The 22,408-nt window shown below is 57.8% G+C and overlaps 2 protein-coding genes across 4 annotated transcripts in view; one reads left to right on the top strand and one right to left on the bottom strand.

Annotated features, from left to right (window-relative positions):
- Positions 1–1,387: 1,387 nt before the first annotated feature.
- Positions 1,388–3,767, bottom strand: CLEC11A (C-type lectin domain containing 11A). The gene is made up of 4 exons (XM_033224247.1): positions 3,427–3,767; positions 3,007–3,193; positions 2,493–2,684; positions 1,388–2,082 (listed from the first exon to the last, which is right to left on the bottom strand). Exons 1-4 carry the CDS (start codon positions 3,571–3,573, stop codon positions 1,637–1,639), a joined length of 972 nt encoding a protein of 323 aa, XP_033080138.1. The 5' UTR covers positions 3,574–3,767; the 3' UTR covers positions 1,388–1,636.
- Positions 3,768–7,349: 3,582 nt separating this feature from the next.
- SHANK1 (SH3 and multiple ankyrin repeat domains 1) overlaps positions 7,350–22,408 on the top strand; it is a 57,955-nt gene continuing 42,896 nt past the window's right edge. For all 3 annotated transcript variants that reach the window (XM_033224241.1, XM_033224240.1, XM_033224242.1), the window contains exons 1-8: positions 7,350–7,727; positions 10,175–10,472; positions 10,678–10,881; positions 11,421–11,492; positions 13,153–13,261; positions 13,496–13,647; positions 15,338–15,505; positions 15,965–16,081. In XM_033224241.1, the coding sequence (XP_033080132.1) occupies positions 10,218–10,472; positions 10,678–10,881; positions 11,421–11,492; positions 13,153–13,261; positions 13,496–13,647; positions 15,338–15,505; positions 15,965–16,081 (1,077 nt within the window). In that variant the 5' untranslated portion in view covers positions 7,350–7,727; positions 10,175–10,217. The remainder of the gene's footprint in view (positions 7,728–10,174; positions 10,473–10,677; positions 10,882–11,420; positions 11,493–13,152; positions 13,262–13,495; positions 13,648–15,337; positions 15,506–15,964; positions 16,082–22,408) is intronic.

The following is a 22,408-nucleotide window of genomic DNA, read 5'->3' as shown; positions in this document are numbered from 1 at the left end:
CACACCCCCACTCTCCTATTCTGCATTCCTCTGGGGCTGTGGGGCTGAGAAACGACTCCTGAAGAGAGAAGGGTGGGTGATCTGCCCTCTATCCAAGCTGACCCTGATGGCTTGCTCCTCCCTTGTGGATCCAATGGTGACCCTTTAGGCAGTGGTGCCATGGCTGAAGGAAGGGAAGGGGTAGAGTGGTAAGGACAGACAGGGTCACATTCCCATTCCTGGGCTCCCTGTCAGGGTCATGCCCATGATGCCAACCTTGGGGGAGGTACTAGGGTGATTTCCAAAGTGCCTGTCCTCCAAACAACTGTCCACTATGCTGAGGCCCAGGCTGGCTGACTCCTGGGTGTCTTCACTGCCCCCAGGGAGTAAAGATATGAAAACGGTGAGGGAGAGCCAGGCACTGTGGCTCACGCCTGTATCCCCAGCACTTTGGGAGGCCCAGGCGGGCAGATTGATTGAGCTCAGGAGTTCAAGACCAGCCTGGGCAACAGGGCAAAACCCAACCTCTAGAAAAAAATACAAAAATTAGCCAGGTGTGGTGAGGTGCACCTGTAGTCCCAGCTACTTGGGGGGGCTAAGGTGGGAGGACTGCTTGAGCCCAGAAGATTGAGGCTGCAGTAAGCCATGATTGTACCACTGCACTCCGCCTGGGCGACAGAGCAAGACCCGGTCTCAAAAAAAGAAAAAAAAAAAAGGGTGAGGAAGGAAGGTAGCGTGTGGCTCAGGTTCAGCCATTATTAAATGCACACTGTCCTGGTCTCACCTGAATATCCCAAGAGCTGCACAAAGTAGGAGGGATTGTGCCCATGTTCAGATGAAAAACCCGAGGCTCGCAGAGGGGAAGGGCCTGGCTCCTGGCCTCACTGGCAGGAAGCAGAGGAGGGAAAATTGGAAGTCTAAGCTTCAGGGTTGGGTGGGTCCTTAAGTCCATGTCTCAATATATCAGCTCAACAAGTCCATAAAACCGTATCATCTGGGGAAACAAACCGGAGACACACCACTTAAACAAATGAACAGGCTTTCCTGCAGGACTTGTCAGAGCCTTTAGTTCCTGCATGTTTCCCAAATCTCTTTGACCAGGACCAAGACCAAGGCCTGGGACGTATTGACAGTCCCTGGGTTCCAAAGGCCGAGAGAGGGCACGATGGAGGTGAAGGTGTCTACAGCATTTGCACGCGTGTACTCCGGGCATCTGTGCACAGAACAGATGAACGTGTGTACGTACATATACACCAGTGCTTCTCCATCACTCTATCTGGGGCTCAAATTACATCTTTAAAAAGCAGAACAGGCGTCCAAAGGCCAGGACACGCGCCCAAAGACCAGGGTCTGGCCCTTCCCGGCTTTCCCTGCAGAAGTTAAAGTCCAAGAGTGCCTTCAATGCCCCTCAAGTCAGATTCCACAAGGATTTATTGGCACCGGACCTAGCCTGGTGTCCGCCCCTTCGAGGAAGGACACTAACAAGGAGGAGTCCCGGCACCGCAAGAGCCCTCCCAGGAGCGCCCAGCCTGGAGGGGGGTGGGGGAGATGCTGCCATCCGTGGACAGGAAGGGAAGGGCGATCTCGCAGGAGGGTGGGCACGGCGCAGGGAAAGGCCGGCTGGTGGGATGGGCAGGGAGGCGGGGAACCGGCCCCGCTAGAAGGGGAACTCGCAGACGTAGTAGAGGCGCCGCTGGCAGTCGTGGTCCCACCAGGAGCCGTCGTCAGAGGCCTGCGCCACGCAGTTCTCCAGCGTGCCGCCGTTGGGCTGGTCCGGGCTGAGCGGGTGCGGCGCGGCGCTGGGCTGGGCGCCGAGCTCGGGGCGGGGTGCGCGATGCCAAGCGAAGAAGGACACGCGCTGGCCGTTTTCGAAGAGGTAGAGACCCTCAGCGCGCCGATCGTGCACGCCCAGCCACACCGGCCAGTTGTAGGGGGCGAGCGCCGCGCGCAGGTAGCGTGTGAGCGCCTCCATCTGCTGGCGATCAGCCGGCTGCGCCAGGCTCCCGCCCCGCGCCGTGCACCGCGCCTGCGCCGCCGCCTGAGTTTCGAAGTCTCGCGAGAGCAGGAAGCACTTGTGGCCCAGGCGCAGCCCCTTCAGGCAGCCTGTGGGCAGGGCCGGGTAGAGAAGGAGGCAGGGTTATGCATTCGGAGACTGGAAGGGGGCGGGAACAAATCATCCGGGAGTGGAGGGAGGCGGGGTCAGGACCTCGTAGGGCGGGCTGGGAGGAGGCGTGGTCAGAACCGCGGGAGCCAGAAGGTGCAGAGTCGGGTCCGCCAGGGGCGGGGCCAGGCGGTGGGGGCGGGACTATAGGGGGCGTGGTGCTGCCCCAGTCGGGTCCGCGCGGCTCTGGAGTGCCCGCCCTGCTCCCTGCATTCAGCCTCCCAGCTCTCTAACCCCGTACGCTAGCACACAGCAGCTCTCCCGCCCCGGACACCTAGGGTCACTTTCTCAACCAGTCCCATACCTGGCCAAAGAGTCTCATTTTTTTCCACCCTGCGTACCGCGGACTCACCCTCCAAGCGGCCGTGCTCGCGCTCGGCGCGACCCTGCGCCTCCTGCAGGGCTTGCACGGCATCGCGGGTGTCGCCCGCCGCGTTCCGCAGCTGCCGCAGCCCCTGGGTCAGCTCGACCACGCGGGTGTCCAACGCATGCAGACGGACGTGCAACTGGTGCAGGCCTGCGTCCAGGCCGGCCAGGCGTCCCACTGCGGACAGACAGGGATCGTGCTGGAGGGGGAGCCTGGAGATGCAGCGGGGGGACTGAGGACCTGGAGAACTAGAACCTAGGGCTCCTGAGGGCGGGGTGGCGGTGGGGGGGGACCCCGGACTCCTGGAAGGTAGGGTCGAGTGGCGCCAGGCTCTTAGAAGGCATGGTCGTGGGCCTGGGGCTCCTAGGGGTGTGGGGGCTCTGGGCTAGGCAATGGACAACTGAAAGACCACCTGGCAGGGAACCGACCCTTCATTTTTGTTTGTGAAAGTGACCGCGGCGGCCCGCAGGTTTGGGGGTGAGGGCTTCTGGTTACTTACGGATGTAAGTGACGATGTCCTCGGGGGTGGGCGAGGGGCTGGGGCCGGAGGATGGGGTTGGCGTTGCTTCCTCCTCCTCTTCCTCCCCCTGGTCCTCCTCCATCTCCCAGTCCTCTTTGCCCTCAACAGTTCTGGCAGGATTCTCATCCCCCCTCCCAGCAGGCAGTCCCAGGGCTTCCTGCAGATGCTGGGGCAGGGGAGGGGCGGTGAGCCCCAGCCTGCCACCAAGATGCCCCATGCGCCACTTTCCAACTCTTAACTCATTCTCTGCCGCCTGAGTCCTGTCTCTGAGCCCATTACCAAACCCCCGCCCCCCAGACTATCCTAATTGCTGTTTTTTGTCCATTTCCCTAACCTTGCAATACCCCCTCCCAGGCTCACAGTTCACCACCCATAGCTCCCTGACACTCCAGAGCTCACCTTCAGCATCAGGGCCTCCCTCTCCCGCTCCTCCTCCTGGGCACCTCCCCAGCCTCCCTCCCACTCCCTCTCGGCTCCCCGAGCCCCATGGCCAAAGCCCAAGAGCTGCGGGACCACCAAAGCCCCCAAAAGCCAGGCTGCCTGCATTAAGCTGGACTCTTGGCACCCAAAGTTCCAGATGTCTGGATGTCTGGGATGGGAGGGGTGGCCTCTGGGAACTGCTGAGTGCCCCTGCCCTGTGTGCAGGTCACTAGCCCCCAGGTTCCCGACTCTCCCAGCTTCTCTCTTCCTGTTTCTCTCCTCGTCTCTGTCCGGTCCGTTGGTCTCCTCTGCTTCTCTGTGTGTGTCTCTCCCCGCCCCTCTTGGCTCCCCGGAGGCCCTGCCTCTGTGGCCGGAAACCTCCAACGTTCCAAAGCCTGGATCCTGCCTTGGGTCTCCTCGCACACCCTCCTCTTTCCACTTTCCAGAGCTCGCTTCCGCCCTGCTCGTTCCTTCTGCCGTGGCCCAAAGCTTAGATAATCAGGAAGAGGATGGAGCTGGCTCTCCAAGGAATCTTGGAAAACACAGGCCCCGGCTTCAGCCCAGGAACCCGCTCAGAATCATGGGGGCAGTGGTGGGATGCTGGGACTGAGCACTGCTCCCTTCTTCCCTGCCTGGCCATTCCTGAGGAGGGGGCAGACCTCAGGGTCTCGCTGAGGCTGTTATTACCCTGTGGCCACCATCGCCCACATGCTCAGTAGAGGAGACTCCAGGGCCTCTCCTGCCCCCTAGATTGCCCATCCCCCCCTCCAAGCCCTTTTCTGGAGATCCAAGTGAGTGGGTGTGGGGGCAGGGCGACACATGCAAAGAGCACGTGTGTAACTGTGTGCACAGCCCTGGAAGGTGGGGCTTGGGGATTAATTGACCACTTTACTAGAAGCCTCCTGCAGGCCAGGCCCTGGGCTGGGTGATGCTGAGGACTCCAGCTGCTTGCAGACCAGCAGCCAGATAGTTCCTGGGATGAGGAGGCTGGAGATGGGAGAGGGTGAGGAGTCTGGAGGAGCAGTCAGGGAAGGTTTCTCCAGGAGGTGAAATCGACAGACGCTAGGCTGTGTGCTCAAGGAGCTCTGCGCATTCAGTGAGCCACCTCATTTCAGCCTGGACCACTGCAGTCTCCCTGCCCTCCCCCTCCTTCCTCCTGAGCCCCTCCAATCCCGGCTGCTTGCCGCAGCCAAAGCAATCCTTCCAAACCATAAATCAGATCACATCACTCCCCACTCCCCTGCTCCCCCACCTTCCCATCATAAGCAGGAGGGAAGCCAAGCCTGGGCCTCAGTCCTTAGCACAGCCTACCATGCTGAGGGCTGGGAAGGAAGAACCCTTTACACATCTGCAGCCTCATCACCCCCACTCCCCTCACCCGCCCCCAGGCTCCACCTTCCCTGGCCTCTTGGCTTGCCCCCAAATACTAAGCTGATTACAACCTCAGAGCATTTGCACTAGCCCTTTCCTCCTTCGAGAAGGTTCTTTCCCCAGCGCCTTCTCATCATCAAGGTCTCAGCTCCAAGAGGCCTTCCCCGACCACCTTATCTGTTCCACAAGTTACTTTATTAAAATGCCCCATTTCATCTTTTTGGTATAATCAAGACTGGCATGATCTTGTTTGTTTGTTTATGTCTGTTCCCTGCCAATGAAAGCAGGGATTTCTATGCACTGCTGCATCTCCTAGCACAAGGCCTACCTAGCGCATAGTAGGTGCTCAATCAACCTGTTGAGTGGGCGAGAGGGTAGCCGTTCCTGGTGGGGTCAAAGGCCTGGAGGCTTCACCTTTTTGGTTTGCTGGCACCCAAGTTCCCAGGGTGGTGGTGGCAGCGTGGGTGGAGGCGGCGAGAGCAGTGGGAGAGAAGCTTGGAGGTGCGGAAGCACGAAGCCATGCCGTGCTCCTCTATGTCAGGCCCATGAGTCATGCAGGGCTTTTCCAGCCCAGGCCTGGCTGGTGGTGCCAACAAGCATGGGGCACACCAGCCGGGGATCACTGGGCCTGCTCTTCAAAAGAGGAGACCGAGGCTCTGAAACAGCATGGCCTGCTAGAGGTCACCAGTGTGGCGGCAGCTAGCCAAGGTTTCTGGCTCCAAGAGCAGGGCATCTGCCCTCGGCTGCCGGGAGCCCCAGGAGGGGCCTTGGAAATCAATGCCTCCAGCCTTCCGTTTTCCAAGAAAGCCTGGTACATCGAGGGCACTGTGACCTTGGGCAGACTGCTCCCTGCCTCAGAGCCTGGGCCTCTCAGGTACCGGTCAGGGACCTGGGACCCCTCACCAGGAGCTACAGACCTCAAGAAATAATGCATATATGGGGAAAGGCCTTGTAAACTGTGCAGGGGTGCACAGCCTCTCTGGCTGCTGAAGCCAACATGGGCAGCTGTTCTTTCCCCGGGCCCAGCTGCTCACCACCTGGGCTAGTGGATATGCATCAAGATAGAGCCTCCCCAGGCTGAGCAGGCACCTCCTCCAGTTCATACTCGGGTACCAGGGAGAGCCTGCAGCTGGAGGGGAACCCAGAGGCTGCCTAGAACTGCCCCCTGCAGGCCCGGAAGGTGCTGTTGGAGCTGGGAGAATGAGGAAGCCTGGGCTAAGGGGACACTCACCACTCACTGCTGCTCTGTGGGATCTGCCCTCTCTGTGGGTGCGTCCCAGGCATGAATGAGCTGTCTGCCTGCAGCTGGCTGCATATGCGTGCCTACACACACATGTGCAAGCTCTGAGGAGATGGTTGGGTGTGTCTGTGTGTGATGAACAAGGATCTGCAACTATGAGGGGATATGCCGGTAGTGCACAATAGTGGTCAAGTGAGGACTTTGGAGCCAGCCTACCTGTTCTTGATCCTTGTTACCACCTCCTTATAGCTGGATGACCTTGGGCAAGTTACTTAGCCTTTCTGTGCCTCGGTTTCCCCCTCTAGAAAATGGGGATGGTGAAAGTCCCTGAGCCTGGCACACAGAAAGTGCTGTAGGAATATCAGCAGTAACTATCCTGGAGGGGAAGGATGGCACGGTGTTGGGCATGTAAACGGGTGAGTGCGAACCAGTGCAATGGACAGCACGGTGGGTGGGCGTGATGGGAAGGCGTGCACACGTCTCTACAGTGCTGTAACTCCGTTTTGGTGTTGAGAGATCTGGGCATGCATACCGGGGTGAACGCCTGTGTGTGTGTGTGTGTGTGTGTATGTGTGTGCGCCCGCGCACGCGCGTGTGTGGTGGGCAGTTGTGTGCATGTGCTGCGTGTGTGCCCGGGCACAGGGGTGTGACAACTGCATGTAGCTGGGTGTGTTTGCAGCTGTGTACCCCAGGTGCATTGTGTCTGGGCATGCATGCGCTGGAGAGTGTGTGTATATGGGGACTCTGCAGGTGCCGTTACAGCTGGTGACTGTGCACCTGTGCCTTGGGGGAATGTGGCCTGGCCCAGGTATGTCCACGTGTGCCCTGACCCAGTACTGAGATGGAAAGGGTGTATGTGTGTGTGTGTGTGTGTTTGGGGGGACAGGGTGGGAATCTATAGCCTTCACACTTCAATTTGGGGGTGTAGAGTCTGGCAACAAATATTTATTGTGCCCCACTGTGTGTAGGGGGAAGGGGAGCTCTCTGGGAGGGGGTGGTCCTGAGGCGTGTGGGGGGGCACCCTTACGGGGGCAGGACCCCTTCGTCGGGGTATGGGAGCAAGCAGGGGCGGAGTCAGGATTTGGGGACTCGGAGGTGGCGAGGAGTGGTGGGGGAGGGCAAGGGTAGGGGGCGGAGCCGGCGGTGGTGGGGGATGGGCGAGGTTGGGGGCGCGGGGAGGGGCGATGTCTCCTCCGCCGGCTCCCGGAGGGAGGGGAGAGGGCGGAGGGAGGGGAGGGAGGGAGAGAAGGAGGGAGAGAGACAGGGTGAGGGAGAGACAGCGAGAGCGAGAGAGCGAGAAGGGTGGCAGAGGAGGCGCGGAGCGGGCGGCGGCGGCGGCGGCCCGAGGAAGAGGAGGAGGAAGAGCAGGCGGAGACGCGGCGCCCGGAGCCGGCCGGACCCAGCCGGGGGCGGGCGAGGAGGGGCGCGGCGGCCGCGGCGGAAGGGGGGGCGCTCTGCGGATGGCCAGGCCTGGCCCGCGGGGGGGGTGAGGTCCTCGGCCCTCCCGCCCTCCCCCCCGGCCCCCGCCCGCCCCCTCCCCGGGCCCGCTCGCCCTCCGGGGCGGTGGGGCATGGCCTGAGGGTCCCCCGTCTCCGGGGGGTGGGGGGTGGGGGGAGGGGGGAGGGGCCGCGGGCGCCGCCGACCGGGACTCAGCAGCCCCGCCAGGCAGGTAAGGGGGTCGAGAACCTGGGGGTTTGGGGAAGCTGCGGGGCCCGGGCTGCGGGAGGGGGCGAGGGCGCCCCGGATGTCCTTGGCCGGGCGCCGGGCTCCTGGCCTGGGTGTGCGGCTGGGGGGTGCGGGTAAGGTGGGGAGCGTTGCCCTGGGCGACGCCAAATTGGGTTACGCCCCGGTCCCCGGTGCCCCGTCCCAGATCGCATCCTGGATGGGAGGGCGCGCCCCCCATCCCCCGCCAGCAGAGCCCCTATCCCGAACCCGCCTCCCGGCTCTCTGGGGCCCAGGGCTCGGTCCCGGTACCCGCCTCCCCGCCCAGCCCGGCCACTCCCCCGCCTCGCCCACCCTGGCGCACCTGGGCCCCTCTGCCAGGTCACCCTGGTCCCCACTCCCCTCCAGCGAGGGTCTAGGCCCGGGCTTCCTCCGCCCCCTTCGACCCCTCCAGCTCCCGCTTCTCCTTCCAGGCTCCTCCAGTCCCTTCCCACCCCCTGCCCAAGCTCTCCGCGTCCCCACCAGGTCTCCAGTCCCTACACCGCCGGCCGGCGCGCCCTCTCGGCTCCCGCCCCCGACTCCTGCTCCCCGGTGCCCCCCGCCCCTCTCCCCGTCGGGCTCTCCCCCACCAGTTTCCCAGCCTCAGCCCCGGCTCTCTCTCCCCGCCCCTCCCCGCCTCCCTCCGCCTCCATTCATTCTCCCAGGCCCCGCTCTCGGCCACGCCAGCAGCCCCTGTCCCCCGCAGCCTCTCAGGGCACCCCCTCTCGCGCGTCCTCCACCCCCCCCCCCGCCGATTCCTCAGCCCGTCTCGGTACCAGCTGCGTGCCAGCTATTCTTAGCCGCCGAGCGTTTGATTCATGCCGCCCCGGCGGAGCGTGCCCGCTCCCTCCCGCGAGCCCTGAGGGGGAGGGGCCGGAGCCGGCCCGGGGGGCTGGGGCAGCCGTACACGCTGGGGGCCCTGGCCAGTTTTTCTTTCATCCCACCGGCCACCCCCTCCGAGCGGGGTTAAGGCTAGGGGTCAGCCAGGGTCAGCCGAGGGGGAGTGGCTGGCTGCGGGCCCCAAATCGCTAGGTGGGCTGTGAGGCGGGGCGGGGAGGAGGAAGCCGGGGTCTCCGCAGAGACGAGGTGGGGCGGCGTGGCTGGGTACCTGGAGGGGGAGGGGGCTTCGCAGCGCTGTCGCGCGTGGGGGAGGGGTCTGCTGGCCCTGGGTTAGAGGCTCGCTCGCCCACAGCTCCTGGAACTCTCCTCCCACCACACACATTTAGTCTTCCCTTTCCCAACCCCCCAGCCCATCCCCACTCCCCCAAAGTCAGCAGTACCCTCCACTGCTTCCCATCTCCATGGCAACGGTGCAGGAACCGGGCCTGGTGTGGGGGGGAGGGACCAGACCAGACATTCTGGTTTCCGGTGTTGGGGTGGGAGTTGGGGGAGAACAGAAGGGAGGCGGACCCCGTTTGGAAGGGGCTCCACCCTCATAAGTCCACCTCAAGGGAGAACAGGGAGGATCCAGAGATGACCCCCTACCTCAGTTCCCCAGACCTTCCTCTCACTTCTTAGCCTCCCTCCTAACACCCCCAGTCCTCCGAGTGGAGCCCCTAGTACCCAGCAAAGCCAGCCCACCCACCCTGCAGTCCTAGAAAAGAGCTACAGGTCATCTGCAGCCACCCACATCTACCCGGGCCACCACACCACTATCACCAGTACAGCACTCCCCAGGCCAACCTCCCCACCCACCCACACACCCTCTCAAGATGCCCCAGTCTCTAAAAGCCACTTCTTGTGGTTCCCTTGGGGACACCCTAGGCCAAATGCTCTGTCCATGACACCACCATCTCAGTGCCCCTTGCTCCCCTGGGACGGCCGATTCCCCAGCACTACTCTGCATGCCACGCGTTGTCAGCCACACTTGAGTGAAGTCACCAGTTCCACCCGCTCCAGGCTCACCACGCCTCCCTCTCCCCCTTACTACATCTCAGTCTCAGCCTCAGCTTCTCCCCAACCCCACCCCCCAGCCCTGGGGTGACAGGCCAGGCTGGGGCCAGGAGGGCAGGATGCCTGTCAGTTTGTCCATCTGTCTGTCCTTAGCTAATTTTAGCTGCATTTTCTGTGGCCTGGCAAAGTGGGCCAGTAGCTCCCGCGGTGATTCTGCGGTTTCTGGGACACGGCCACGCTGGGTCACCGGCAAAGTGGGGCGCAGGGGGCGGGCTGCAAGCGGGGCCAAGGGCAGGGAAGGAGACACATGCCAGAAGCATGTCAGGGACAGAGGTGTGTGCGTGCCAGCATGGGAGGAGGCGGCAGGGGAGGCCATGCAGGCCGGGGGTGTGCCCAGCCTCCTTCCTGCCTATCTTGGGCAGTGGGGGTAGGCTGCCCTTGACCGCTTGACCACCAAATAGCACTAGCGGCCTCTGAGGGGCCCCGGGCCCCTAGTCTGATGGCCGCCCTTGACCCCCATAGCCGCCTGTGATGCTGCCGTCCCCCGTCGCCCCGTGGCCCCACAATGACCCACAGCCCCGCGACAAGCGAGGACGAGGAACGCCACAGTGCCAGCGAGTGTCCCGAGGGGGGCTCAGAGTCCGACAGCTCCCCAGACGGGCCAGGTCGAGGCCCCCGGGGGACCCGGGGCCGGGGCAGTGGGGCACCTGGTAGCCTGGCCTCTGTTAGAGGCCTCCAGGGCCGCTCAATGTCCGTCCCAGACGACGCCCACTTCAGCATGATGGTCTTCAGGATTGGCATCCCGGACCTGCACCAGACAGTGAGTACCTGCCCACTGGCCAGCGGCAGGAGAGGGACAGGGGAAGCTGGGGGGACAGGGCTCCAACTGACATGGGGAGTTCCACTGGTGCTGGGGATCCTTCCAGGGATCACCCCCACACCCAGCTCCTGGCTCACTTCCCAACCCACCTCAGGCTCCTCTCTGGCCCCTGGCCCACCCTAGCCCCTATCTCCTCCCCCACCAGAAATGCCTGCGCTTCAACCCAGATGCCACCATCTGGACGGCCAAGCAGCAGGTGCTCTGTGCCCTGAGCGAGAGCCTGCAGGATGTGCTCAACTATGGCCTGTTCCAGCCGGCCACCTCGGGCCGTGACGCCAACTTCCTGGAGGAGGAGAGGTTGCTGCGGGAGTACCCCCAGTCCTTCGAGAAGGGGGTGCCCTACCTGGAGGTGAAGCTTCCCCACCCCATTCACTGACAAGAGAAGGCATGCCCTAAACATATCTGTCCCTCACCCACTTTTTAACACACTCAAAACCTTAATGAGGGGGCACCCATTGTACTAGTCCTGATCTTCTAAGCATCACGGGGAAGTCAGAGAGTCCTGAGTTCAAATGGCTGTCTGTTCTGCTTCTGACCAGCTAAGTGACCTTGGCCAAGTCACTTTCCTGCCCCAAGCTTCTCCTCGCCCATCAAAACGGGGGAGGATTCCCAATTACAGTAGGCACTCTAGAACATTTCCTGTGGGGTCCAGACTCCTCCTTCAAAGCAGGGGTTGCAGTGCACATATACCATGATATCCAGCACTCAGAAAAGCCACTGCCACCCCTCTACCCCATAGACCAAGGTTCCAGGGCTGTTTCCACTCCTACCCTGAGCTACCCTTGAGAATTAGAAGGGGATCAGACCTTCCCCCTACCCCAAGCCTTCTCCCCAGGCCCCTGATTCCAAGTCTCTGTGTCTCTCTCACTGCCCTACCCCTGACCTCAGTTCCGATACAAGACCCGAGTTTACAAACAGACCAACCTGGATGAGAAGCAGCTGGCCAAGTTGCACACTAAGGTGAGAGAATCCTGCTGGCATCTGTCCCCTATAGCCCACTACCACCAGAGCCCCCTGCCCAACCACTTTCTCTCCCCACCTCTTCCCAACAGACCTGCACATTCCCCAAGCCCACAATCCCTCTGGCCACTTCCACCCCTTAACTCAGGGTGCTGTACCACATTTGAGACAACCACAAATACCCCCATTATCTCCATCACAACCCCTTCTTACTTTCCTCTTTTGCCCCTCATCCTTCTGCCTGGGCCCCCATCATTCCCACCTGGCCTCCTTTGAGTCTCCCCTCTCTTCCCCTGCCTCCCCGCATATCCACCCAAGGCCTCTTTACTTCCCCACCTTGGCCTAGGACCCTGACATTGAAAGTCCTTCTGCCTGGAGACTATTTCAAAGACAGGCTGCATTTCTCCCAACCTCATAGCCTGAATCCCTGCAAAAATTCGACCATTACACCCCCCTTTCCAGCCATATCTATACTCCTGGTATCTTGCCGACCAATCCTCAGCCCCGTCTCTGCTGTGTCTCTAATGGTGAGAGCTGGGAGGAAATTGGGGAACTGCTTTGGTCAGAAATGAAGGATTCTTGATCCTTGAGAGGGAAAAACTCCCAACCCCTCCTTGTCTACCCTCTCCCGACCACAGCATGCATTGAACTCTTTCCTGCCCTAAATGTTCCATCCCTCCAGGCCTTCACGGTCCACTTTGGGAACCACTGGCCAAGTGTGGCTCCTGAGTACTTGCAATATGGTTACTCCCAACTAAAACTCGCTGTGGGTGTGAAATACACACTGAGCTTCAAAGACTTAGTACCAAAAAAAGTTAAATAACCTCATTAATAAGTTTCATCTGGAGTACCTGTTGAAACAGTAACATTGTGGCTATGTCAGTTAAACAACATATATCATTAAAATGAATTTCAACACAACTAACACTTCACCCCCGACCCTGCTTTTTTTTTTTTTTTTTTTTTTTTGAGACAGAGTCTTGCTCTGTCACCCAGGCTGGAGTGCAGTGGCGCAATCTTGGCTCACTGCAAGCTCCGCCTCCTGGGTTCACCTCATTCTTCTGCCTCAGCCTCCCGAGTAGTTGGGACTACAGGCGCCCGCCACCTCGCCTGGCTAATTTTTTGTATTTTTAGTAGAGATGGGGTTTCACTGTGTTAGCCAGGATGGTCTCGATCTCCTGACCTCGTGATCCACCTGCCTCAGCCTCCCAAAGTGCTGGGATTACAGGCATGAGCTACCGCGCCCGGCCTTTTTTTTTTTTGAGACAGGGTCTTGCTCTGTCACCCAGGCTGCAGTGGTGCAATCATGGCTCACTGCAGCCTCGACCTTTCAGGGTTCAAAGGATCCTTCCAGCTCAGCCTCCTGAGTAACTGGGACTACAGGCATGTGGCCACCACGCCTGGCTGGTTTTTTGCATTTTTTGTAGAGATAAGGGTTTCACTGTTGCTCAGACTGATCTCGAACCCCTGGGCCCAAGTGATCCTCCCACCTCGGCCTCCCAAAGGGCTGGGTACTTTCTCTGTAAAGGAAGCCGCTAGAAACTTTTCAATGGCATATGTGACTCTATGTATATTTTCACTGGACGGCGCTGCTTGAGCACCCCGCTTCTCTGCCTTGCTCCTGACTGTCCTGTCTTCTGTGTCTTTGCCCATGACTCAGACGGGGTTGAAGAAGTTCCTGGAGTATGTGCAGCTCGGGACATCTGACAAGGTGGCGCGACTGCTGGACAAGGGGCTGGACCCCAATTACCATGACTCGGATTCGGGAGGTAGGGAGGGGTGAACATCAGGAGGACCTCGGGGCCGGCCAGGACAGGGCTGGGGAGCAGGGGTGCCATCTGCATTCAGATCCATTCCTGACTGGTGTCTCAAACACGTCGCTGTCCAAGAGGGAGGCCGTGGGGCCAGAGGCTGTGGGGTGGAGAGCTACAGAGCCTGGAAAATGGGAAGGGATGGAGGAGAGGAGAAGGGGCTTCAGGTGACCAGCTCTTCCTGCCTTTCAGAGACCCCCTTGACACTGGCAGCCCAGACTGAAGGCTCTGTAGAGGTGATTCGAACCCTGTGCCTGGGCGGGGCCCACATCGACTTCCGGGCCCGGGATGGCATGACAGCACTGCATAAGGCCGCATGCGCCCGACACTGCTTGGCGCTCACGGTGAGGCTGCGGGGACCCCCTACCCCCACCGTGGGGCCCTCTCTCCTTTTCCCTTTGTTCTTTCTCAAACCTCAGTTCTTTGGTTTCTGTAAAAATAGGCCCTCTCATGTCCCCAGTTCAAAGCCCCTTTCCATAGACTGACACACAGCCCCTGTTGTCACCCTTGTCAGGCCCCCCAGGTGCACCCACCTGGGCTACAGCTGACATCATGCAGACCCGGGCACAGCCTCCTGCCCTAAACACCGGGAACATCTCCATGCCCTGTGACCCAGCTCAATACCAAACCTGCCACTGTCTCCCCAAGGTGTCAACCCTTCTCATTCCTTAAAATGCAAGTGAGTTCCCTGCCATGCCCCCAGACAGAGCCCCTCCTCACACACCCTGAAAACAGTCCCCCAGCTACCCTTCCAAACCCAACACTGCACCAGCTCCACTCCCTCCTCTCTCACATGCAAATACAGCCCCTTCCCCACGTACACAGCCTCAAATGCACTTTCTCAAATAGACAAACCCATACACCCACAAAATACATACACGGCGTCAGCTGCACAGTCTAATTTTAAAATACTCTTCTCCCCCTGCCCCCGCCAGGACACTTGATTCCTCTTCATATGCGGGTCAAGATGGGCTGCCCTCAAAGACAGCCATTGAGAAGCACCCCAATGCATAGATGCTCCAGCTAAACGGCCCCTCCCTTCTCTCCCTCAGATTCTTTCTTGAAGAGCCCCTAATGCAGTCAGACACCAGCCACAAAGATCTGCAGTATACCCCTGGAGTTAACGGACCCTGTTCATGTATCTCCCATGCACACTCACCCCCAAACCCACATCCTGCTCATGCATGCCCCTCCCAGCCTCCAGACCTGTGCTATGCAAGCCAGTAGCCAGTGGCCACCTGGGGCTGTTTAAATTTAAATTAATTAGAATGAAGTAAAATTAAAATTTCAGTTCCTCAGGCTCACTAGCCACGTTCAAGTGCTCAGGGGACCACACGTGCCTGCCATATAGGGTGGTGCAGTTGCAGACCATCCCCACGGTGGTGGAACGTCCTGTTGGATGGCACTGCTACAGGCTGTCCTCATACAAGGTTGCTGCCAACACTTTCTCCTATTAATGCTCATTATTGCCAGCCTTCCACACCCAGAGTTGTCTTTCAAGTGGGAGCAGGAAGTGGCCTGCAGCCCCAGTGAGGCCGGCCTGATCCTTGCCCTTATCCAAGCTTACTTGTCTATCCCCTGGCTTCCTGCTATGCCCCTTCTTTGAGATCCTGGACCTAATAACGCCTCCCACTTGGCCAGAGACCCTCCAGCATCCAGACTCTGGCCTCTCATTTGTTCCCAACAACCTACCTGTAGGAGGTGGAATGGGTGGGTACTGTGGCCTCTAATGTCCTTCAATGGCTCATCCAAGGTCACCCCCAGGGGAAAGGCTGGGTGGGATGTCAGAGTGCCAGGGTCCTCTGGAGGCATCTACCCAAGTCCCACATTGTTCACAGGGGATCAGAGTGGCCCAGGGAGGAAAAGGGCCGGGCTCAAGGTCACACAAGGGCATCATGGCAGAACTAAGACTGTCACTGTCATTGGCCACTGTGGGTCACCCAGGACGGTCCAGTCCCCCGGCCCTTCAGAATGAGCTGGTTAATGTGTGACTGTCATCTGTGTTTTTCTACTGGGTTCTCTCTCCGTTCCTAGGCGCTCCTGGACCTTGGGGGTTCCCCCAACTACAAGGACCGTCGGGGGCTGACCCCTCTGTTCCATACGGCTATGGTGGGTGGTGACCCCCGATGCTGTGAGCTGCTCCTGTACAACAGGGCCCAGCTGGGCATAGCTGATGAGAACGGCTGGCAGGAAATCCACCAGGTGCTCCTGATTCAGGCCATGAAGGGCTGGGGTGGGGGACCTAGTCTCTGAGGCATCCAAGGGACTGGGGCTGGGAACCAGATGCCAGGGTCCTCACAGAGCATGGGGGTAAGAATAACATGGTCCCCAAAGAGGAAATGATGGGGGTGAAGACACAACGACCCTAAGGGGGCATAGGCAGGGGAACCAGATGCCTTGATCCCTGAGAGGGACGGGCTGGCCTCTTTGCCCTCTTAAGGAGGCAGACCAGACGCCTGGGCCTTGGAATGACTGAACATTTGGATTGTGAGGCTGACAGCCTGGGTCCCAGAGCAGGAAGAGGGGCAAAACGGTGATGGGGAGGTGGATGTGGTGAACGATAGGATGAGAAGGCCAGTGCACAGGTTGTGTGCAGACTCTTGGCCCAGAGGGAGAACAGCCTGGGTCTGATCCATGCCCCTCGCTCCCTGTCCTGCCCAGGCCTGCCAGCGGGGTCACTCTCAGCACCTGGAGCATCTGCTCTTCTATGGGGCTGAGCCTGGAGCCCAGAACGCCTCAGGGAATACAGCTCTGCACATCTGCGCCCTCTACAACAAGGTCTGCCTAGCAGCGGCCGCCCCAGGCCCCTCGCATCCCTCATGGCTGCCTCCCCCAGGGCCAAGCTCAGATACTCCTCTTGACTGCATCTCTGCACGCTTCACTTCTTCACTATTTCACCCTCTCATCCAGTCATCCATTCATCCATCCATCTATCCATCCATCCATCCATCCATCCATCCATCCATCCATCCAACAGATATTTACTGAGCTCCTTCTCTGTATCAGGCCCGGAGCTGGGTGCTGGGGACAAAGTGTTGAGCTCATGGCAGAGAGCAGGCAACATAGTTTGCTGCTACAATCCAGAGTGCTCAGAGCAAAGTCACAGGGAATCCAGATCCCTGTGGGGGCCCACATCTGGGACTGGGCTTGAGATGGAGTGGCTGGGGGTGGAGGTGGCTTCCCAGAGGCAGTGCCCCCAGTGTTGAGATGAGCAGGAGTAGAAAAGGCGAGAAAGGGGTGCTCCAGGGTGGGGGCACAGCCTGTGCAGAAAACCAGAGGAAAGGGGGCTATAGGTCCTCAGTGCCCCTGTGTCTCCATTCAGCCAGTGGTGTGTTCAGGTGCCACGTGGTGGCACGGCAGGGCACAGGGGAAAGTTCAACGTGCAGCCACTGTGGCCCCTGAAGGGAATGAGTGATATGGGAGTTTTAGCAATTCAGGACCTTGGGGGTCCTGACAGCCTGGGTCCCTGAGCAGGAAGGGAGTGCTGAAGGAAGACGGGAAGGACATCCCCACTTCCAGAGTTACTAGGAAAGGAGAGGGACGGAGCAGGCAGGGGGTCTCGTGGCAGCTGGTTGGCAAGAGCCAGAGCTTTCAGTATCATGACCTCTGGTACTTTAGCCACCTGCGCTACAGATGATCCTGGGCAGGTCAGCCCTATGGAAAGCCTCAGTCTCCCCACCTGTTTCTTGATGCTCCCTGCCCTTGAAGGGCAGCTGTGGGGGTACTTAGAGGGACAGACGCTGGCATGACAGAGCTGGTCTATCAGCCCCCTTCCTCCAGGAAGTCTTCCAAAACAGCCCTCAGCCCCCTCTGCCTCAGCAGAACTTACAGTGCTGGGGATTTGGCGGGTGGCCACATGCTGCCTGGTGGCAGCCAGCAGTATGCCTGGAGCCTGGGGAAGACTCAGTGTTTTTCAAACCGAACCAACATGGTGCCGGCACTTCTCTCCCTGTGTGCTTCTGCCTCCTGCTCTGTGACACACAGGCCTCGCAACCAATCCTCTGACTCCCAGGCCCTTGTGCAGCTGATGGGGAAGAAGCCCCGGCCCCGCGGGCAGATGGGGGTGGGGGAGCAAAAAAGTCCCCCTGACTCTTTGAGGCGCCATCCTTCTTCCTGAAACGGGAATAACGCCAGCTTTTATTGAAGAGGATGAGCCATCGTGTATATTAAGTACTCATCCCTGGAAGGCAGCCATCAGAATAATAATTGTCATTGTTACCATCACCAGTGTCAGTCAGGGTCCAGTCGGGAGACAGAAACTGTACCATTCAGATAAACAGAGAAATTTCAGTATAGAGAACTGGACCAGGCACGGTGGCTTACGCCTGTAATCCCAACACTTTGGGAGGCCAAGGCGGGAGGATGGCTTGAGCCCAGGAGTTCGAGACCAACCTGGGCAACATGGGAAAACTGTCTCTATGAAAAATACAAAAATCAACTGGGCACAGTGGCGTGCACCTGAAGTCCCAGCAACTCAGGAGGCTGAGGCAGAAGGATCGCTTGAGCCTGGTAGGTGGAGGCTGCACTGAGCTATGATCATGCCACTGCACTCCAGCCTGGGTGACAGAGTGAGACCCTGCCTTAAAAAAAAAAAAGAGAATTAGACAGCAGGCAGAGTTTTCTTAGTGGCACAGATGAACAAGTCATTTCCCCTCCTTGATCTTCTCCTTTCTCAGCTGTGATGGGTCAATAGTTAATATCCACCATGCAAAAGGATCAGGTGGGTTAGTAGTTTTGCTTGCCTTTGCCATGGGCTTAACAAATCGATGCATAACACATACGAACTTGATTCCTCCATTTCCGCCCTTGTCTTCCTCCCAGGCTTTAAGCTTTCCAAGAGCCAGGGCTAAGTCTGACAGTTCTTCCCCAGCACCTGCCACCTTGGCCTCCTGACATGCCCGTCTAGCCTTTGGTGGTGAAGGTCAGATCCGTGTCTAGGCTGTGAGCACCTCAAGGGTGGGGGTTGAGTCTGATTACTTGCTCTGTTCCAGGACCCCAGCACACAGCAGGCCTAACTGCATCTTTGTTGAGTGAGTAAATGAATGAATGAAAATGAGTGAATGAATGATAGGTCAGCCCTCTTGGATTTCCACCAAGACTCTGCACAGTGCCTGGCTCAGAGCATTCAACAGGTGTTTGCTTGTTTCAACAGACTGAGTGACTCAACAAACGAATGAATGATTTGAACAAATGAATTTTGACTGACTTAACTTCATATCCTCCATCCTCATCCTTTCCATGCACATTCCTTGAGCACCTACTATGTGCACAGCACCAGGCCTTGGGGATGTGAGATGAATCAGATGCAGCATCTGGCCTGGGGAGGGTGAGGGTGTGTGGGGGGCGGGGTGGGAGTTCACAGTCTAGTGAGGAGGCAGACGTGTAAACACATCACGGCAATGGCATGAAATAAGTGCTAGGATGCCATTAAATGCAAGTTTCTCTTGGTGCCATCAACTCTGACTTGCACACCTTCTCAGCTTTGTAAGAGTAGGATGAGGAGCAGGTGAGCTTAGGGGCTGTGCTCTGGCCCTGTGCCCCCAGTGTGGGGGTAGGGGGTGTGAAAACACGCAAAAGGTCAGGAGCGGTGCCTCATGCCTGCAATCCCAGCACTTTAGGAGGCCGGGGCGGGTGGATCACGAGGTCAGGAGTTCACAACAAACCTGGCCAAGATGGTGAAACCCTGTTGCTACTAAAAAGACAAAAATTAGCCAGGCATGGTGGCGGGCACCTGTAATCCCAGCTACTTGGGAGGCTGAAGTAGAGAATTGCTTGAACCCAAGAGGCAGAGGTTGCAGTGAGCTGAGATCGCACCACTGCACACCAGCCTGGGTAACAGAGCAAGACTCCATCTCAAAAGAAAAAGAAAAACATGCAAAAGTACACATGGCAGGCGTTAACAGTCTAGTTGGCCAGCAGCACGGGCATACACAGACTCACATACACACACACACACTCACAAACATACCCAGAACACACACTGGGCTAACTCTGCTGCCTGATGTGTCTTTGGCAGTCAGAGTCGTCCATTCATAGGAGACAGGTGAACCATAGGATCAGAAAGCCACGTGCACAGGAGGATCGCTTGAGCCTAAGAGGTGGAGGCTGCAGTGAACTGAGATCACGCCACTGCACTCCAGAAAGTGGAGGTTACAGTGAGCTCATATTGCGCCACTGCACTCCAGCCTGGCAACAGAGCGAGACTCCATCTCAAAAAAAAAAAAGAGGGAGGCCAGGTTGGAATCCTCGCTGCTCCACTAACCGGTTGTGTGGCCTTGGGCATAGCATCTGCCGTCTCTGAACCTGTCCTGTAACATGGACTCATACAAACCCCTTGGTGTATGTTTGTCATGTGGAAGGGGTAAGATCAAGGAGGTGCTTGGAGAATGATGGTTAAATTAGCATCAGAGGACTCTGGGGTAGAGTTAAGCTGGGGGCCAAGTTGGGTTTAGCCAGGCCAAGAAAAAAGGGAGAGGACACTCCTTCTACCGAACAGTTCCTGTGGTTCCAGCATTAATCCAGGTGGCAGGTGCCACAGGCAAAATCATGCCCCTGTACAACTTATGACGTAGAGGAGAAGGGACGCTAATCAGACAAATAACAGGAAATGGAATTCCAGGGAGATGGGGTTATGAAGAAAATGAGTTAACATTGGCTTAGAGCGCCTGGCACATACACCAGCCTCGTATTAAAAAACAAAGCAAGAGGCCAGGCACAGTGGCTCATGCCTGTTATCCCAGCACTTTGGGGGGCCAAGGCGGGCTGATCACCTGAGGTTGGGAGTTCAAAACCAGCCTGGCCAACTTGGGGAAACCCCATTTCTACTAAAACTACAAAAATTAGCCAGGTGTGGTGGGCGGGTGCCTGTAGTCTCAGCTACTTGGGAGGCTGAGGCAGGAGAATCGCTTGAACCCAGGAGGTGGAGGTTGTAGTGAGCCAAGATCATGTTACTGCACTCCAACCTGGACACACCACCACGCCTGGCTAATTTTTGTATTTTTAGTAGAGATGGGGTTTCTCCATGTTGGTCAGGCTGGTCTTGAACTCCCAACCTCCTGGGTGATGAGAGCAAAACTCCATCTCAAAAAAATTAATTAAATAAATAAATAAATAAAAATAAATCAAGCAAGAGGAGAAGGTTTTTTTTCCGACAGGATGGCCAGAGAAGACCTCTATGAAGAGGTGGCATTTGTGCAAAAGCCTGAATGAAGTGAAGAAGCAAGCTATGCTGAGATCTAGCAGGAGAGGATTCTAAGCAGAGGGAGCAGCCGTGCAAAGGTCCTGGGGCATGAGTGTGCTGTCAGAGGAAGGAGGAGGCCAGTGTAACTGGAGCCTGGGAGCAAGGGCGGGTGGTAGAAGATGAAGTTGGTCAGGGTCAGGGTGGGAAGTGGCAGGGCAGGCAGCTCAGGTTAGCTCAGCTAACCCTAACCCTCCTAGGCTGTGGCGTGGACTTTGTGCTTAGCCCAAACAGTGATGAGGGGTGCCGTATGATTGACATTGGTGAGAAATTGATCTGAATGTAGAAGGTGTCCCTGTCCCCGCTGGCCCAGTCCTGTCCCCACTCTTTCCCCAACAATGTGTGTCCCCTTCCTTCTGGGTCTGGCAGGAAGTGTGATTAAGATAGAAGGCTTTGGAGTCACAGAGACCTGGGTTCAAATCCAAGGCTGATAGTCACCAGCTGTGTGATCTTGAGCTCCCCCACTTTTTTTTTTTTTTTTGAGACAGGGTGTCTCTTTGTCACCCAGACTGGAGTGCAGTGGCATGAACAAGGCTCTCTGCTGCCTCAACCTCTTGCGCTCAAGTGATCCTCTCACCTCAGTCCCACAAGTAGCTGGGACTACAGGCGTGTGCCACCACGCCAGGCTAATTTTTATTTTATTTTATTTTATTTTTTGAGACAGAGTTTCGTTCTTGTTGCCCAGGTTGGAGCGCAATGGCGCGATTTCGGCTCCCGGCCACCTCCACGTCCCGCATTCAAGCAATTCTCCCACCTCAGCCTCACGAGTAGCTAGAATTACAGGCACGCACCACCACGCCTGGCTAAGTTTTGTATTTTTAGTAGAGATGGAGTTTCTCCATGTTGGTCAGGCTGGTCTTGAACTCCCGACCTCAGATTATCTGCCCCCCCTCGGCCTCCCAAAGTGCTGGGATTACAGGCGTGAGCCACCTGTAGCCAGCCACGCCAGGCCAATTTTTTAAAAATTTTTTGTAGAGACGGGATTTTGCCATGTTGCCCAGGCTAGTGTCAAACTCCTGGGCTCAAGCGACCCCCCCCAGCCCCCGCCTCGGCCTCCCAAAGTGCTGGGATCACAGGAGTGAGCCATGGTGCCTGGCCCACCTTGCGCTCTTTTGAAAGCCTTAGTTTCCTCTTCTGTAAAGTAGAGACAATTTCCATGTCCTGGAATTGTTGGGCAATTGAAGGATCTTCTGTCTCTAAAGTGCCAAGTGCCTGGCATGTAATGGTAAGCCTCGGTAAGGTCTAGACCCGTGGTTCTCAACCGGGGAGCTTCTGTCCCCCAGGGCACACTTGTCAACGTCTAAAGACATTTTTGGTTGTCATGACTGGGGAGGGGAGTGCTACTGGCATCTAGTGGTAGAGACGGGGGATGCTACTCAACATCCCACTGCACTCAGAACACCCCCCACAAACCAATGAATCACCAGAGAATTATCTGGCCCCAACGTTCAGTGGAACATAGCATGAGCACGTATCCTAAATGCCCTCAAATATCCTAGTGGCCATGTTAAGGAGAAGGGGAAAATAATTAGGTGACATTTATTGTAACAACATACTTTACTTATAACAGTGTATCCAAAATGTTATCATTTCAACATAGAACCAATACAGAAATTATTAGGTTTTTTTTTGTTGTTGTTGTTTTTGTTTTTTTGTGTTTTTTTTGAGACAGAGTCTCCCTCTGTCACCCAGGCTGGAGTGCAGTGGCGGGATCTCGGCTCACTGCAACCTGCACCTCCTGGGTTCAAGTGATTCTCCCACCTCAGCCTCCTGAGTAGCTGGGATTACAAGCGCCCACCACCACACCTGGCTAATTTTTGTAGTTTTTGGTAGTGACGGGGTTTCACCATGTTGTCCAGGCTGGTCTC

Source organism: Trachypithecus francoisi, unplaced genomic scaffold, assembly GCF_009764315.1.
Source record: "Trachypithecus francoisi isolate TF-2019V2 unplaced genomic scaffold, Tfra_2.0 Lachesis_group12, whole genome shotgun sequence".
Taxonomy (NCBI): domain Eukaryota; kingdom Metazoa; phylum Chordata; class Mammalia; order Primates; family Cercopithecidae; genus Trachypithecus; species Trachypithecus francoisi.
The sequence above is the reverse complement of the archived record's forward strand: the minus strand, read 5'-3'. Positions and strand labels throughout refer to the sequence as shown.